General features: G+C 51.1%; 1 protein-coding gene across 6 annotated transcripts in view; it reads right to left on the minus strand.

Moving 5' to 3' along the window:
• The window catches only part of CAMTA1 (calmodulin binding transcription activator 1), a 293,026-nt gene that overhangs the window by 107,739 nt on the left and 166,217 nt on the right, over positions 1 to 19,070 (minus strand). For all 6 annotated transcript variants that reach the window (XM_074924718.1, XM_074924719.1, XM_074924715.1 and 3 more), the window contains one exon: positions 18,020 to 18,091. In XM_074924718.1, the coding sequence (XP_074780819.1) occupies positions 18,020 to 18,091 (72 nt within the window). The remainder of the gene's footprint in view (positions 1 to 18,019; positions 18,092 to 19,070) is intronic.

Consider the following 19,070-nt stretch of genomic DNA (forward strand, 5'->3'; position numbering starts at 1 on the left):
CACGCCACAAATTTTGTGTAAACCAAGACTTTCCTGTTCTGTGGTAAGCTATAGCTATTTTTTAAGTATAAAATCGTTCCACAAAAGGGGGAAGAGGGCAGAACTCTGCAACTTGTATATGCACACATGTATACACATCTTCTCTGCCTGGCCCAGGATTTTACTGCCTCTCAGCCTCCTTTCCCTTCAACTCAACCTCTAACATTTTGTCTGTAAGGTCTCGGGAATGAAGGAAAATAAGACGGGAACAAATCTCTCTGAGAGGGTAGAGACGAACTCTGAAGTAATTCAGTTCAAAGATTGCAACACACATCCACAGTTAATGAACAAAACATGCCTCATATTGAGGATGAAGGGACACATAAAAAGGTCACAAAAGGCCAGAATTAGCACCAGATTGAGCACTAAAACTGAGACAGAAAGCAACAGATGTTTCCCTCCTAATTTACTCCATTAGGATGTTCTCCAGATAACATGCAATGTTGCCTGCTAATGAAGCATTTCCATCTTCTTGCCGTGTAGCTCATAAATAAGCATCCCCGAGGTCAGAGGCAGGAACACAACCGCTCCTCCAGGACAGGCTTTGTCTAATTTTATAAACCCTACTTTTTGTCAAAGAGAAAATAAAAACCTGTTTCCAAATTCACAGGTAATTCTGACGCAACTTAATTAACTCTTCTTGCTGAGGCACCTTTGTCGAACAGCGATGCTTTAAGCTCATGGTGACACCCGGTTTCCACAGGCTCACCAAAGCCCATCTCCATGCTATGAACAGCCGGGTATGCACTAGGTGCATCGATTCTGAACCTACAGGAGCAGGCCACAACACACCTAAAATAACAAAGTATTTTACCTCCCACGTTGCCACTCTTGGTACTTCACACTAACCTGAAGAAACACCCCAACCTGGCTCCACGTGCCAGACCTCTCACCCCCTCATCCCCGCCGCGGTGTTGGCTGCGGACGCCACAACTGCTGCCCTCGGTAAATAATTAACCTGAAGAACCAAACTGGGCAATAAAACCTGTTGCCCTGTCGCTGCCCTGGCCGGCCGCGAGCGTTCTGAGAGCTGCAGTGGCCCAAAGAGCCAAAAACACGGGAGCTGCTGCCTTAGGGGAGCTGCTTTCCATCTCTCCAACCTGTGAAATGTGACCTGAGACTGAAGGCTACAGCAAGCAGAGGTGCAACGCTCTGGGCAGACAGGGCATCCCGGCCAGGAACGTTCCCGAGCACGAAGGAGCAGTGCCCAAGCCCGGGGCATCGCCCTCGCCACCAGAGAGCTCGGGCGGGTGCTCTCCGAGCGCGGCGCGTTCCTCCCATTGCTCTACAGCTTAATTATAATGCTCTTGCAAAGAATTTCAATTTTTCCTACCATGGGAACGAGATCCATAATGAAAAGGCTTTATTAAAACAAAATGTAAAACATGATATTAATTAATGAGGCGGTGCAGGTGTGTGCAGGAAAGCAGCCGTCTCCGGGCGCGTTGAGGGGTTAGCGGCGGCGTAACGCCCCTATCGCTGCGCACGGCGGCGCTCCCTGCCGGTACACGGCACACGCCTAACAGCGTGTTGTTACTCCGGTTTGGCTCAGATGAGAAATGCTGAGGAGCACCTGGGGAAGAGAAGGTAAGAGCGTGCTCCCTGCAGTGACGCAACGCGGCTTTTCAAACCAAAGCAGCCCGTGACGTGCTCTTGCCACTACAGCGTCTGAAGAGAGACCTGATTGCGCGCCTCGTGCCAGGCAGAACTTCCCAGGGAGAATTAACGTGAGTCAATAGCACGAAGGTCAAAATGCCTTAACATATAGAAAAACACGAGCCTGAAGACAGGCCTGTCTCACACTGACGATAAAACTCCTACAGATGGAAAGCCAACGACAGCCAAAATGTCACAAAACGCGTTTAGCTGCAGTTCGGTTAACGTCACCTTGCAAATTGTGTAGATTTATTTTTTTTTTTTAAATTTTTTACATTCAGACCAAATCTGCGTCCTTCATTATCTGTCTGTTTGTATATATGAAACCAATCCCGTGTTGATGACTGTTTGAACTGCATGAATTCAGTCATCTGATGGCTGCACATAGCGTGGGGCCACAAATAGCCCCTTTCTGTTTTCTTTTGACAGGAGCACTTTTAGCACCGTGGAAAGATATTCTTCGTTCATTTGAACTGGCTTATTTGTTGAAATGCAGCAAATTATAGTACAGCAGGTGTAAGCATTATGCAAGGCTATTAAAAGGAGGCTGTTGGTATCTTATTCATATGTCAACCTAAGAAAACCTACCGACTGCACACATTCAAAGGGGCCTAAGCATGTAGGTAACACTGGACATACAGCCTTGCCACAAATCTGTTATTTCTGCGCCCCCTCCCCGAGGGCAGCAGCCTTGCTCTGCCTCTCCAGGCATGGGCAACCCGAGACAGTCTTTAATGATGCCCCTCTCTGTTATTCCTTCAACAGCATCCTGCCTCGGCACACAGAGCGGGCTGGCAAATGGGAAGAATTAAAGCTGCTCAGGCTGCCAAAAAGGGAGCACTTCCTAACTTCCAAGCGATTAACTCTGAAAACAAAAGTTAGGATAAATTTATGCTGATTTTTAATACAATTATACAGGCCTCTATGTATAAACACACACACAAAGCATGCTTTGTTGTGCTTGTAAAAAATACATGCAAACACATGCTTTGCATGCCTGAGATGCAGCTGTTACATTCCGAGTCCCAGCATACAGTGAATTTTTATGGCTGAGCTATAAACCTCTGAAAAATGAGGTTTATAATAGAAACCCTGACACCATCTAAAATATAGCAGCACTATTGGGTGCTGCTGTAATATGGCCCTAATTTATAAACCACAGAGGAATCCTGTTCCATTTTGAAACTTACAGACAGTAATCTAGAAAAAGGGTAAACCACGAGGAAAAATGGTCATGTTGTCCGTGAGCTATAGCGTCTAGTCCATCCAACAATTCAAAAATCAAATAGGATGCCACAATATTTAGGCCACGCACTGAATCCTGGACTGTCACAAAATAAAAACATGGCCTATCCTAGGATGGGGGTATATTTCATAAAGCCATGTGCCATTTCCCATGCCTCTGGGCAGTATTTTTAGAGTGAAAATTTGATATGAGAACACTAGAAATAAAGAAAAAAAAAGACTAGAGAAACACAACCCAAACCCTCCAGTTTTGCTTGACATAATAAATGTTTTTGCGAGAGGGCTTCAGTGTACTCCTGTTTAAATTGAAAAAAAGTGGCGAAGCAAGCAGATTGTTTACTCACAGGAGACAAAAGTTTATCACTAAACATCAGGAAAAAGCTCTCGGTGCCTTGAGCCTCCAGCTCTGTGTTAAAACATATTGAGGAGTCAGTAATTCACAGGGGCAGGGCCACTGTCTCACGGCTCAGGATCTGCCAGAAACCTGTTCGAAATCTTTACGGTGACCCTGAAATGCTAAGCAGAGGTTTCAACCTTGGGATTTATCTCTGGAGAGTCCCTTCGTGCCTCTTTGGCCATCGCTGCCCCGGGACGGGTCTCCCGGCGCGGAGTGGGAGGAGGGAGCTGGACAAGCGGCCGCCCAACAAAGCGACGCTTGCTTCCAACGTCGGGAAACAAACGGGAACCTTCTGGCACAAAGGTCAGAAATCAAGAAGGAGAGTGAGGATTTCATCCGTCGCTGTCGCTTGCTTGAAAGCCCGGAAAAAAGTTCCTTCTCCCCTACACATCGGCGTTAACTCCCCCTCGATACCGGGATCACCCCACTTACTCCTGCTGCAGAGATGTTATTGCACAGCCAGAAACGACACTTTAGGGGCTCACAGCTTTCAGGTTTACCCTGAAATCTGCACTGTGGCCACCCCAGATTCCTGTCCTATTTCCCCTAAACTGTCACCCTTTGCATGCTGAGCATCAAAGGAGAATAAATCCAGATTTATTGCACTTTTCCTGCTAAAACTATTTCCCAGTAGCCTTACTCTAAACCGAGTGCCCCGTGTTCTTGGTGGCCACATCGCTGCCCACCAGCACGGTAACACTTTACCTCCCCCCTGCTCAGGTGAGCCCTAAGCCCTCGGGTCTCTTCATTAACTAAACGCATGGGTTTGTTTGCAGAAGAAGCCAAGAGCAGCAGCATTAGGTAGCCCTCCCCGCAGCTGCGCTCTCCCCCGAAAACTTCACCATCAGGCACTGCAGAAACGCGGCAGCGCCGGGATGTGGGCACGAGAGGGGCTGAGCTCTTCATAAACCGTTAGCAGGCTAACGAGGGCATCTGCAGAAGGAATAGGCACTAAAACTGAAACTAGATACAGAATAAATATCCCAGAGCTGGATTTCTTAAAAAAGATTCTGCTGAGCTACAGTTCCACATCAAATTTTTATGGAATACATTTTCTACTGAGAATTTGTGCACTAAACCCAGTCAAAATCATATGAGAGGAGTATAAATTTCATGTACAGTTTCCACTGAAAGATCCTTCAAGAGAAAAAGCAAAAGCACTTTTTAATCAAGCCCACTCTACATCCTCTCCTTCCTTTCCCCTGCAACACGTGCAGCAGGCTGGAAATCTGAGCCCACGCAGCCCCAGTCCCCGCAGCACCCGAGGCAGCGGGAAGCTTCTGCAAGAGGGACGCGAGGGGGAACGACGATCCACCCTTCGCGCCCAGGTCTGCCTCACGTCCAGCACAGCGACGAAGCAGCTGACGTTTTACAGCAACTGATGTTCTCTCATGTTATTAATTCACATGTTTTCAGCAAACCACTGTTAAAACCCAAACCTGACATGGCTTCCTTCCCCAAACTCAGAGTTGCCCCTCCAAAAACTACATGTCGTATTAAATTCTGAATCTGTAATGGATTTCGTATTTGTTTCTATAAAACCTGAAAATGAGGGTTTAGTTCCCTGGAAGGACAATGTTTCTCACTGTACAAGCAAGATCACAGGTCACTTTGAGCTTGGAAAGACTCTAGGATCTAAAATGATATTACAGACAGAAAAGCTGCTTTAGGTAATTGCTGTTTGCAGCTTCCCAGCATCTAAGAGTTGTAACTTCTTTCCCCCAATGACTACAAGGCGAACTCAGAAAAAACTTATTCTCTCACAGGTTTCAAGATTTGTCAGCATAATGTAAATATTGAACGGGTCTAAACCCGAGCACCTTTCAGAACTCCAGCGGGTCTCGGCCGCTGCGCTGCCCTCGACGCACACGGGGCGTCTGGCTACCTGGGCTCCTGAGAAGACCGTGACACTGAGGGAAAGGTCAGTCACTGGCACACAGGAGATGACATCCCTTAACAGCTATAACTGATGTTTATCAGAGTGCCTCACTGCACAGGCAGCAGCTTACAGGACCTATTGCTGTATTTGTCCCCAAAAAGAGGCACAGCGCCGCGCCGTCCCGAGCCGGTGCCGCGGAACTGCCTTCCCGCGCCGGGGCTGCTCTCGTACAAAGCCCGGCACAGCTACATCGCCTCCACAGAAACAACTGACCTTGAAAGATGTTGCATTCATTTTTCTCTCTGCATATTTTTGTGATGGATTTAATGTTCAATAAAAACGAAAGAATAACAGCATTTGAGGCTCGAGCTATTTGTGCAAGTGCCAAGCACTGCGGGAGGAGTTCAGGGCTGATTTCTGCACCTCGCTCAGCCCATTCACAGCAAAACTGATGTTGCAGCTCCATTCCCTTCACTGCAGGACGAGAAGGGGATTTATTTTCCACGTGGCTTCCTTTTCCTACAATATTTTATGCTATGCACACCAGGCAAATTTCTTGCAGGAACAGATGCATGAAATGCAAAAGCATGAGATGAGGAGACTTTGACCGATACGTTTCAGACAGGAACAGTTCTCCAAGGTATTAAATAACTGCGTGTGGACACTATAAAAGGAGACTTATTTGTGTCCCCAAAGACTGTGCCTCCACGCCAGACGGCGGGGGTTGAAGCACACAGTGATGCTTGGCTGAACTGCACCTGAGGAAGGTCCCGCTCGCACTCGGGAAGCACCACGGACACTGGTGCTGGATCTTAAGAACAGCAAAACCCCCAAAGAAGTCGGTTCAAGTGTAGGGTATAGAGAAACAAGCACAGTGCTCTGCATTCATCAGTACAGGCTGCGGTTACGGAGCCGTCGATGCCGGCTGGTAAAGAGCACCAGGAACAAATATCCACGAAGAATGGTGAAAACCCCAACGGCCTCCTCTCTTCCAGCAGAAAGCGCCCGTGGTGGCGTGTGGAATCATGAACGGAGATGATCACCCAGGCCAGGCCTGAGAGAAGGGCCGTGTGTGCCACCCCCCGGCCAGGACAGCACGTGGAGCCTCTGCCCCGCGGGACGGGGGACGGGGCACACGGCTTCGCTGCTGAGCATCCCTGCACACCCACCCGCTCCCCGCGGCCCCCAGCTGCTTTTGCAGGCTTAGCATGCAACGCAACATTATTCTGCGTTTCAGTCTGTGATGCAATATTCCTGCACGTCTCCTGCTGGCAAGCGACGGACCGACGCCGCCAAAGCCGTCCTGCAGGTCAGAGCTCTTCCCAGCAAAAAGCAGCCAGTAGCTTCAGCCCAAAGGCAGATTCAGGTCACGCAGACCAATCTTATTTTTGAATTTCCTCCCCTAACAACCATAGCTGTTCCGTACTTAGACGCCCATCATTACAGGGGCCCCGATCAGGTCGGTCAGAGCGCTCAACAGCCGTCATCACTAATAAAGCCGGTGCTGGCAATGCCAGCCAGACACATTTTTCTAACGCGACTATTGTCCTGCACGTCCCCAAGGGCTGCGGGCAGACAATACCCCAACACACGTGCCGTGCCCGCTGCGCAGGGGCCGTCCTGCCTCCGCGCTGCCTTGCTGCAGGGAGATGGGAAGCACCTTCAACCCTTCTCGGGGCTCATCTGCAATATTTGGCTGTAAAAGGAGGGCAGTATGAAGACATATTCAATCCAACAGACTTGTTCTGGGCTGGTTACATTATCAGGAAATCTAATTTCCTGGGGAGAGGACATCCCATTTTACAGAGGCTAAACTGATAAAACCTCAGCCTCTATTTCACTCTATCTAAATCGTGCTTTCTTTACTGCTGATGGCCAGTAACTCCGGTGCGAGCGAGCAGGCTGTCACACGACATACGTCTTGCAGCAGCGCGAGGAGCAGATGCAAACCGGCTGACATTTAACTGAAACAAATGGATGATAAGAAAAATCTTGCACTTCTTCCTTGACACAGAAAATGATGCCCTGAGGTACAACGGCTGTTCAGGAGGGAAAGCCATTCAGGTCACTCTCCTCTGGCTTTTGCCCCTGCACTAATACATTAAAGAAAACCCTCAAAATCTCACAGAGGACGGAGACCGTGATCCGCACACACCCTGCCCACGGCTCCGGAGGCGGGTGCATCGTTTCACAGCACAGACCATGAACTCAGGGCCGTTTTCAACAACCTTTACTGACTTCCACTAAGGGCAGCGCCCCGTATACATGTTCCCACGTGTGACGGCCACTTTCCCGTCCATCGTGGGGGATGGCTGGGATGGAGAGTCCTCGTGGGCAGGGCGAGACAGAAGAGGCACCACAGTGACATTAACTGGGGGCGGGCGGCAGCAGCGCAAGACATCAGTGATGGCTGACGGCAGCCGTTCAACAGGAAGGGAACAGACAGACCCTCCTTCAGGAAGGAAAGAGGATTTTGAGAATAAAAACAACCGGGGTAGTAAGCGGAACGTTCAGGCAGGCAAAAGGACAGCAAGAAAAACATTCCACTCTGCAGGCACCTAGGAAGTGATTTATCCAAAACACTTACAAAAGCGTGCCTTACCGGATAAAACACAAAAGGGGGGGAAACTCACTGCAGGCCCAAACACTGCGTGTCAGAAGAAAAAAAAAATCCTGTGCTAGAAGGAGAGACTTCAGCCTCGGCAGCATCTGCTACGAGCCCTCCGCTGCCCATGCCAAAACGAACTCCAAATCTCTAAACTCAAATTGCAATTTGCTTCACTACAGAATTTCCAGCCCAATCCCCAATTATGCCTCTCCGGCGAGGGCGAAACTTCAGCCGACGCTATAATACATTCACGGACACCTGCAGACCTAATAATTGACCGGGGAGGATGGGCATGAGATCAGCAAAATTGCTGCATTGCTACCGCAAGCCTCAGTGTCCTACACCAGGAAACTGCTTTGCTACTGCAAGGTGCATAATTTAATAAACCATTAACTCAAACCTGAGGTGAAGTAAATTCAGCGTATTATATATTTCAAAATAGCATTAGAATTCAATTTAAGTGTCACCAAAAGCCTAATCCTCAGTATACAGAGCATATTAATAAGTGTCTTGGAGCCTGTGGTTTGATTTAATTTCCAGCTGAGTTGTGCTGTCGCATGAGCACGATCCCCGCCGCGAGGACGCCGCGGCGCTGGCACCACCGCCCCAACCCGGAGCAGCACCGGGAGGACACTCGGTCCCGCTGCCGGGGCCTCCCCGGGCGCCCGCACCGCAGCAATCCCGGTTCCAGCCCCGTCACTCCCGGGCGCCACCGTCGAGACGTTGATGTTCCCCAGCGACAGGAGAGCCCTGGGCAGGGCCCCCAGCCCCGGCTCCGCTCTCGGCTCCCTCTGCGGCCGCGGGGCGAAGCGCGCTGGAGGCGGCTGCTCCTGCGGAGCCCGAGGCAGGGCAGAGGAAGGGCTCTTGGCCCAGGGCCGGGGGCCCACCGCAGGCCGAGACGCTGCTGTCGATCCCCCGAGGCGGCCGGGAGGCGCCGCCGGTGCATCGTTCCCACCAGGAGCCAAACGCATACGATCTGCGTTCGAGTTTTGCGGGAGTCGGACATGTTTTGGGCTTTTTTACGTCGCCCCTGTAATAACTCCTCTCGATTAGCAACCCAGGCACGTCCCACAGCAGTTTGGGAAATGCATCTCTTCTATAAATGACAACAGATTATTTAAGCAACAACTAAAGCACTCTGACTGCTTTTTAGTTTGCTCACATTAACGTCAGTCTCCTCATATATCTAGGGAACGAATCCGGGATTTTCTTTAAAATGGTGGAGAGCAATACAAAAATAGCAGACTACTCGTCTAAAATAAAGTTATGTGTTTGAAAGGGTTGGAAATTGTTTTTTAATCACTGGCGTCTTTCTTCTGGAATATAATCTGCCGGATATACATTTTGCTTTTCTATCCAATTTCTCAGGAAAATGCAGCAAGTGTGTTAATAAATAATTTATAAAAACATTACAAAAGATAAAGCACTCCTGCTAAAATGTTTCCAACCTCCGAGATACCAGTTCATTTGTAATCCTCCCCGCCTCCCCTTCTCTGGAACATCAGCACAGGGTTATTGCTGCCTTCCTCCGCAGCCCCATTTTACTCATACTGCAGGTGTCAAAACACATCTTTGTTTTGAAGGTATCCAGACTGATAAAGGGGTATGGCCCAGCCTGAGTCCCCAGCTCAATTTTACCTACTACAGATTTTTGTCATGCAAAACATTTTTCAGGAAAGCAACATCCTGATTTATTTTTGTGGTCTGGCGTGCGAGGATGGGTGTAAAACACAGACGTGCTGCTGGCTCCCCTGGAAGAGAGGGCTCTTGGAGCTGCTGCTCCTCCGTGTTCTGTCCTTTCCCGAACAGCGAACGGGCCGTGATCTCTCTGGAACGGAACGGCGCGGTTCTGGAGCAGGGTGCACAGGATGGCTTCGTTCTTAGGGAGAGGAAGGAGACGGCTGGGAGGAAGACAGCTTGTGATGAGCTCTGCCAGATGGAATTTAATTTTAGCGAAGGTGAAGGCTCTATGAGAAGCTAACATTAGCGAGCAAGTAAAACTTGAAGGAGGAAGAATCAAGCAAAATTAGCCTTCCCCTTGAACACATCCTCTGTGTGTCTGTATTAAAAAAAGACTGTAAGACTGAAGGTGGGTTTCAACGGATGCAGCTGCTCTGAAAGTGAGTCAGGGGAGGAGAAGACAAGTGGAAACCGGAGCATTCTTCAGTGGGATCACCCCCAGGAGAACCGGTGACTGGGGCCGCTCCCCAGCCCGGGGGGCTCCGCTGCCAGAAAAGCCGACGGGCACCTCGGGGGAAGCGCCTTGACGGAGCCGAGCCGCACACCGGGCAGCTACGAGCCAGGGGCAGCAGCGGGACGAGCTGCGAGCGGCTCCGTCCTCGGCTGGCGCGGGAGCGGCCTCTGCTCCGCGGCACAACACGGGCACGTTCCAGCGCGCCGCGGGGAGAGCGGCGGCTGCCTGCAGGACGGCCCATGGCCTCAGCACAGCCACGGCGGGAGGGACGGCGAGCGCGCCGACCACGGCTGCCTCCTCCCAGAGAGAAGCAGCTCCTCTCGCGGGTCTGATGCTGCAGGCAAAGGGAAGAGGCAACGCAGCCCGCAGCGTCGTGGCTTCTGCTTCGTTTTCATTTCACTGCAGCGCTGGAGCCCGGCAGAGCACAGCGTGATTTGTTATCATTAAAACTATCGCTAACGACAGCCAAAATGAAGTTCTGGGGCATTCATGCTGACCGGAACTTGAGTTTTACACAACGTGCAGAGCCACGCAAAGGTGCTTCGAACGCCTTTAGCCCACCGTGGAACAGCTCGGCCGAGGGCGATCCCCGAGCACAGCAAGGCTGCTCGGGACTGGCACCGGGCACCGGCCGCATGCACCCAGCGGCCTCCATCCTCCGGCCAAAGCGAATGAGAAAGGCTCAAGTGTTGGCGAGGAGGCAGAGCTAACAGCTCTCTTACATGGCTCCTCTGAAATTCATTTTCAAGAGTAAATATTCGTTAGAAAAGTGACCAAAAAAAGAACTGAAATAATGAAACCAGAAAATTACTGTAAAACAGTGACCAAACCCCTTGCAATTTTAGTTGGACTGAGCAATACTTTTTTGGACAGCTCTGCTGATTCCAGGAGTATTTCAGATCTTTAATGATCCCTGCGTGACATGACAGAAGTCTTGAGCCACGGCTGCTCCTGTGATCGCGCGGCAGCAGAGGCACTGGCAGAAAGAGCTGATGAGAAGATGAAAGGAGGGAAAGGAGAGAGCGTCTTTCCAAGAGATCGTGTCAAAGGAATATTAAAGAAATATGAAAAGGGCGTCCACAACTTTTCCATTCACCGAAGATGCTTTTGCACAGGGAAGCACCATGGAGCCCAGCAGAGACCCAAGGGGACCGGCTGCTGTATCCTATCAACTCCTGGCCAGAGTGGCTACCGAAAGTGCTGCTTCTGTTGCAGCTCAGACCTAAATTGACACAAAAGACAGTTCTGGTCTCCTGGCAGCACCATGTGTCCCACCACGCTTACTGTCTTCTCTTGCAGCATAGCTCCACGTACACACTTTGCACTACAAACAGGAATCCGAGGCAATTAAAGCACACCCGCTCAAAGGTCTGTCGGGCAAACGCCCCCCGGGCGGTGGGAGGCCCTTGCTGGCCCCTTCCAAGCGGCCGCCCGTGCTGGAGAGGCACCGAGCAGATGTCTCTGTCTGAGAGACGTCACCGGCGGCTCGCCTCAGCTTCCCCCATCACACCCCCACCGAAGGGGGAGCCAGGAGGAGGGCACTGAAGAGTGTTACAGCAGTCAGGAAATGCCTGAGCCGTTAGAAATTACAGCATTTTGAACACAAGAAAGGCAGGACTTTCTCTTCCTTTCAACCTTTGCTGTGGCCACATTTTAGAACGCCAGAGGCTCTCTGTCGGGTATCGTGGCCCACCTTGGCTGAGGCTCTGTCTGCAACACGCTCTGCATTCTTCAGAAGTTAACCCTCAGATACTCATCTCCTCTGACCACATAATAACAATAAACAGCACCTTATACCACCGTACGTTTATTCTCTTCCAGATTTCCTCCGCTTCATGGCAAACACTAACAGCCTCCACCGGGCAGCAGCCGTGCATGAAGAACTGCAAAAGGAGCCAGGGCTGAAGGCCACGGGTCTGGGTGTGCCTCCACCACGGGCCGTGGGCCCACTGCTGCCGCGGCTCCCGGACACATCCCAGACCTCGGACCGTCCGGGCTTGTCCCAGGGGCACCAGCCCCTCCGTGCCCCGCGATGCTGAGGGTGCTCAGGATGCTGAGCCACGACAGCGCGGGTGAGGTACCCCGTGCCACACTCTGCTGTACTTCAGTATGCGCTTAATTTCATCACACAGGCTAAAATTCACTTTGGGAGAACGTGCTAGCACAGCAGCAACAGCTTATATTCCCGTTAGAAAAGACGCAAAGGCTCGTTATGCTGAGAGCCTAACTCACACCTTGCTCCCCAACAATACGGGACCGATCTCCAGTGCCCACACACAGCACATGATCTTCAGTGCTTTATTGCCCAGTCATTTCTATTTTACCCAAATGAAAAATAAAAACCTATTACTAAGCAAAAGTCTCAGGAATTTTTATGAGATTGTAATGCTTCCAATTTATGTTGAAAAAGACCAAAATCCTCAAGCTGTCTGTTGCTCCTCCAGCCACAGACGGGGAAGATGCTGCTGACAGCGCAGCACCCGCGATCGGGCAGGGAAACATTGCTCTGCTGGGGTGCCACCAAAAAGAGACGAGAAGGTTTTCCTCTTGCTTAGGACATAACAGAAAATTTGAGGCAAAAAAGTATAGAACGAACACCAAATATTTGCAGGACAGCCGCAAAGCTCATGTAAAATGTTTTAACTGATTTTCAGGTCTTGATACGTTCTGCCCACAGCTTGTGGCCGGGCCGCATGTCGGGAAGGGAACACTCAGAGAACATCCAGCATCAGTGTGGACATTAATAGTAATAAACAGCTGAATATTCAAGTGTATCAGAAGGAAGAATCCAGGAAAAAACATTTTTAAAGTATTGCCTAAGTGTCTGACATGAAACCAGTGCTTATGGATGCTCTGCGAGGTACGGCTGGTGCAGGCGGGACGGCAGGGAGGATCATTAAAGGTCTCTAACAGAATATTGCCCAGCCGCAGCGTCCCCGTCAGCACCTCCCAGCTGCTCCTTCCCACCGGGACACCGCCGCTGCTCTCACTGCCGCTGTCCCCCGACTTTCCCCCGCCATCCCCTACCCCAGCCAAGCATCCCGCGCCTGCCGAGAACACCCTGCGAGCGTGCGAGCAGCGAGGATGAAACGCAGCCTCTCCCCCCGGCTCCTGCGGGACGGGAGCGTCCCGTTTCAGCAGGGGTTTACGATAGGGCTGAGAGGGGCTCTGGCGTCCCCCCACCCGGCGCAGCTCGGCCTGCACCCCGCTCTGCTCCTCCGGCTCGCCCGGGAGAACAGTGCTGCTCACACGCTTCTTCACCAGGAATGAATTATTCAGCCAGCAGTTCAGGCGCGTACCATGTGAAAGAGGTATCTGCCTACATATTGCTCTTGAATGCTTGTTAGTCGTAATTTGTTTGATTGGCCGAGATGAATAGGTAAACACCAACAGGCTGAACGTCCCTAACCGCTCGTATCAGCATTCCCTGCCCCTCGCATCTCCACGAGCATCTTTATCAGGAAAACCTCACCTGTGCAGACGCCACTGGCGAAGGAGTAAGCTAATGAGCATTCTTTGGGCAAATGCATTGGCTTTATTTGAATACGTGATCATAACTCGTTTTATTTTATTCCAGCTTTTCTATAGCTGAGCGGGAGGGTGTCCTATCGTGCCAGCAGCACTCTGTTGAGGATTCCCGATCCCACCTTGCTGTGACTGTTGCTGCTATTAAATTACTGCTGAAAGCGGGGAATCATTCATAAAAAGCAAACAAATAATAGCATTAATGAAACCTGAGTGCCTAAAATGCATATTTTCACATATTTAAGGAGACAATTTATGTACTTCTTAATTAAGAAAAAGGGCAACATTTTTTTTTAATGTATTACTTCCCATAACCTTGGCACCTTAACACTAGCACTAAAAAAAGATAAAAGAATGTGCTAAAGGCAGGATGGAAAAGACCGTCCAGCAAACCCACAGTCTGCAGCTGCACGGCACAAGCGTGGAAGAGAGCAAGAGACGCATCGCTACGAACGGGCGAAGATGAAACCCGCCTCCAATAACCTTTGCAAACAGCAGCCAGCCCCGGGAGCCTGGCAGCGAGATTAATTTTAAATTCCTGGGGTGCCAATTACCAATACACAGAAGGGAACGCTGCATTTTGCTACTCAGCTGTGCCAATGTTTGAAAATTGTCTGTATCTGAGAATCCACATTTTCCCTGCATTAGTCACTGTGAGTACAAACAGGGTTTTTTCCTTCTTCTTTTTCCACTGCCAGAAAATCTGGTGCCATTTTGAAGGTCTTGGCGGGCGCAGCGTGGGCGCTGGCAGCAGCGCGTCCCGCCGGCAGAGAAGCCCACGACCCCGCGGCAGCGCCTGCGCCTCCCCAGGAGCCTGGGGACCTGCCGGCCCTTGTACCCCAAAACCCCGCAGCAGCGCCGTCCGTGCTCGACTGACCGCACACGGGTAGGGCACCGCTCCTTCTCGGAAGCCGACAGGTAATGCCAAAGGCAAAAAAGAAAAAAAAAAGTGCCACTGAAGAGTCACCCCAGCGCACCCTGAAGAGGTCACTGGCATCCTCAGCCCCACCTTTTCCTCTGCCTGTCGCTCCCAGCACAATCTTATTTTCAGAAATCAGACAATTAAAAGTACGAGAACCCGATGTCAGGAAAACACCACCACCATCTCGATGTGCTTCCTGCTCTTGGTTCCCAGAGCCCCACGGGAGGGGCTGGACCTCTCCTGCAGAGACCCTACAGAGCTTGCTCAGCAACTACAACACCTATCAAAAATATTAAAGGCGTTTGGGGTAAGGCAGCACTTAAAATCCACTATCAAGGAAGCTTGAAACGTCTCAAAAGGCAAAACGCGTTCAGAGCAGAGGGGAGGAGAGGCCAGTGGCAGCCCCGTGCCACAGCCCCTGCCCATGGCAGAGACTCAGACCCACGACGGTTCAGGCCGACTGGTTTCCATTTCTTATCCCTTTGACGGGTCTGCAGGGAGAAGCCACGTTGCGTCAATCACAAACGACAATGCAAAGTTGTTTAAGAAATGGGACGCGCCGTGTAATTAATGGCTGCAGCACAGCACAAAGGCACAGGAGAGACGGCCAGTCTCCGCGGCTTGTTTGAGTCTTGGCCTTTACGCTGCAAACGCCAGTCAGAAAAGATCAAGAACAACTACATGGGGATTTTTAATCAATATCTAACCTGACAATAGGATTTGGAGGAAGATCAGCCCATAAAACATAGGCAGCACCACAGACTAATTGTATTTACTTCCTATTGACCAGGGACTCGCAGGCAGAGCGCTCCACGGCCCAGGAAGGTTCTACACGTCTCTCTCAGAAAAGTGAGTCACCCGTTTGCCTCTGTGAGCTAAAAGCTGAACGTTTCGCTGGAGGTTGAGGTTAAACGCTGCCCTGGCTGTACCTGTTTTGGAACATCAGACTCATTTATTGGGTGGTGGTGAAGTGGAAGACTCTGAAGCAGATGCACAAAATACCTTCTCCCTCCCTCCTGTCTCACTCCCCCTAAATTCACTGTGGAGCTGAACAGAAACATTGTGCAGACATTAGAAAAGTGTCTTCTATTCTTGGCCAGCGCTTTTCTCTCCGGCTGCATAACCTTGAGCGCATGATTGAAGGATGCCCATTTATGCCTGGGAGATGCTGTCACGAATCACAGACCCCCATTCCTCCCACAGCAAAGGCACAACGTGTCCTTGTTTCTGAACACCACTGTACCACATCCACAACCAGATGTCCTGCAACACGCGTTATAAATAGTCCCATAGGAAACGTGCTTCCCATCCCCTCATCTCAATCCAAGGCAATTATCAGAGCGAAGAAGACGCCTGAACGTCGGCAGGCGCCCTGCGAACGCCAGCGAGCCAGACCTCAGGGTACGGCTGTGAAGCTCCGACGGTGCTGCAGTGCCGCTCCTCAGGCAGCAGCTTGCTAACGGTACAACGGCCAAGGCCAGGAGTACTTTTGGGTAGCACACCACAAAAACAAAAAATACAAAGCTTGCGATGAAAGAGGGGTGATCTGCAAGGGGAGGCAAGCAAGGGCTGGCCAGCCCGCAACAGAGCAGGATCTGGGGCTGCCCACGGTCAGGGAGGCCTCGGGCTACAGGAGCATGGGTAACGGGCCAAAACCATGAGAAATTTCTTGACGGAAGGATGGGCAAAGCTAGAAAATACTCTCTGAAGGTAACGAAAAAAGCTTTGCGGTTTGGGAGTGAGCCTCCCTAAAGGTCACCGTCCAATTTTAGGTTGGAGCTCTGCAGTTTGGTTTTGCGTCATCCCTTCCTCTTGGGATTTAATAGGAAGGGCTCTGCTGCCTGCCCTGAATTTCTTCAGAAACGGGGGCCTGCCTTAACATTTTCAGTTTATGTGAAAACATTTCATGAGCCGAGCTGCCCTTCAGGGACCCTGGGAACCTCCCGGCACCTGTGGTGACTGAGCCTGGCTGAGGGCTGCTGCTGGGGGGGCCCAGCGGCCCCTTTCACCCCTCAGCACCGGCACCTCCCCGAGCAGCGGCTGGAGGATCCTTCCACCACGGCCCAGCCCCTGCTCCTGCGCAGCCAAGACCTGGGGGACCGCCCGGTCCCCTCTGCTTCACAGGGACACCCGGGGCAGGCGCTGGCTCGGGGAGCACCGCAGTTACCCAGAGGGAATTCAGAGTCTCCTTCGAATTCTGGTGCCGCGCCACGGGCATCGGCAGGCGGACGCTGAACAGCACAGAGCAGCTGTCTGCCCCCCGGGAAAACCGGGCCGTACGGTCAGAGGTTCTGCCCTGTTCCGTGCACTGAACCGAGAACATGTGATGGCCTCTTTGGGCCCACCTACACCCCGCACCCCCTCTTCTCGCTGCATCCAACCGCAGACGCAGGTCAGGGCCTCGAGGGGCTGCGGGGAAAAGCACTACACGTCTGCAGGGTCGGGGCGGTCGCGCCGCGTTTTCAGGGGAGTCGCAGGTTTCCTCCGTGGAGGGGAAACGCTGCTCGCACCGCTGCAGCAAAGTGTTTTCCCCTTACAGGTGGCATTTACATGCAGAGGATGCAAACAGAGCTGAGGCGCACTAAAACCTCACAGAGGACAGTGACATTTTGTGCACGTTCCCTTTGATCGCGTCTACGGCATGAGCACTGTCCCCTGCGGGTCGCTGGGCATCTTTCATGCAGCAGTGACAGCAACAGCGTCTTCTGTTTTAATATGGAAGCACAATTGCAAAACCAGGGGGAAAAAGGGATTATTTTCCATTTGCTTCTTGAAACAGATGTCACTTCCCTCAGACCTGTTTGTTTTCAGGACTGCGGGGGTTTAATCTTTAAAACAATACTATTATTACAATATGTGTCAAACGCTGCTTTCTAACAAAAGAAAACAAATCGCTTCCAGTTTGTAAGCAACGTTAACCAGTCAATAATACAAACAGCTCCACAAACATCGGGTTAGCACCTCGGTCCAGTGAACACCCACCATGGGCAAACTCCCACGTGTGAACCTGAGACCCCCCACCGCAGCTCAAGGAGCCCTGGGGGGACCAGGCCACTACCCAAGCCCTGAGAAACAGGAGGAGACTCCACTCGACTCCTCCAGGGGAATCCCTGTGCCCACAGCCACCAGAAGAAAAATCACCCAAAAAACTCCCTCGAGACTGAACTCCCACTGGAGAGCAGCTCCGCTGCCAGGCTGGCCACAGGGCTCACCCCAAATTCAAACACAGCCGCAGGGCTCCTTTCTCTCCCACGCCATCGTGTGTCAGTACAGCAGCCGCCTGCCTCAGAACGGAAAAACGCAACTGGAAACCTTAAAAAAGTCTGCCTTGAGCTGACTCTCTGCTTAGGGAACATCTGAGCTGGCATCAGCTCTCTATTTTTGCTAGAGAAAATATATCATAGCTCTGCCAGAGACGTACAACTCAGAAAATCCCCATCACTTCACACAAACAAAATCCCCCCGAATGACGACGAGACACGGGCCCACCGAGCTGCCTGGCAGCACCCAAACACGACCGGATCACCCCAGGAGAGAGGAACTTGTCGTCCTACCTGCAGAAGCCAGTAGCACCTTCTGTGAAACGTGGGGATGATGGAGGAATGGACGTAGCAGCCGTACAAGCACTAGGACAGAGAAAGAGAGAAAGCAGAGCGGGGTTAGCGAAGGAATCCATCACCCAGGCGGCTGCGCGCCGCCCGCCGCCGCAGGGTTTGTTCTGACGTCGCGCCGGGGCCGGTAACACACGACGCCAGGTTACAGCACCCCGAGGTTTTTATTAAAGGCGGCCCCAGGTTACAGAATCGCGGCGCGAGCAGCCCCCGCTGCGCCGGGACGCTCGTTCACAGCAAACGGAGCGTCCCCGGGGCCCGGCACCCCGACACGCAGCGGGGAGGTGGGCTTGCTTGGGTGCTTCTCATCTATGCTTCAGCAGGTTTTTACTGTTTAAAAAACACAACACGCAACACAAACATCTCTTTTCCTATGGTTTATCTCCTGGGTACGTAAACAGAAAATTCAGCATTCGTAAACTGAAAAAAATGGCTGTCAGGTATTTTATACAGCACAATGCTGAAATACAGTTGCTTTTTTTTCCCTTCTCTTTTAAAATGAACTCTGCCTTGCTGATTAACTGAAATCAGTAAGGCTAAGGAATTCTTCCTGCAGGGAAAAAAAATCAAATTTCCAGTATGTTAAAACTTTTCAACACCGCTGTCAGTTGGAAGCTAAGCCCAGCGCAAACCAAACACACAAAACTGTTTTTAATTTAAAAGATCCCGGTACAATTCCTGTCCACAAGATTTGTTTATTATTAAGAAAGCAATATTATTTTCTGACTCTGTTGGCTTTCAATATAGTGCACATGGGGGATGGGTGTGCGTGTAATGATATATTCTCCCATATCAAAGGTGATTAGTTTTCCTTAAATGCGAGATTGCAACAGCCCAGCAATCTGCTCGCAGCTTTTCTCAAATATTTCCCCTGGAAGATCATGGGCCACAGATATTTTAGGCACACCAATATTCTGCCATTACAGACGGAAAAAATAAGTAAACCCAACTGCAGGGGATTTTTAATGGGAATTTCTGTCTTTGTTTTACTCCA

Source organism: Athene noctua, chromosome 22, assembly GCF_965140245.1.
Source record: "Athene noctua chromosome 22, bAthNoc1.hap1.1, whole genome shotgun sequence".
Lineage (NCBI taxonomy): Eukaryota > Metazoa > Chordata > Aves > Strigiformes > Strigidae > Athene > Athene noctua.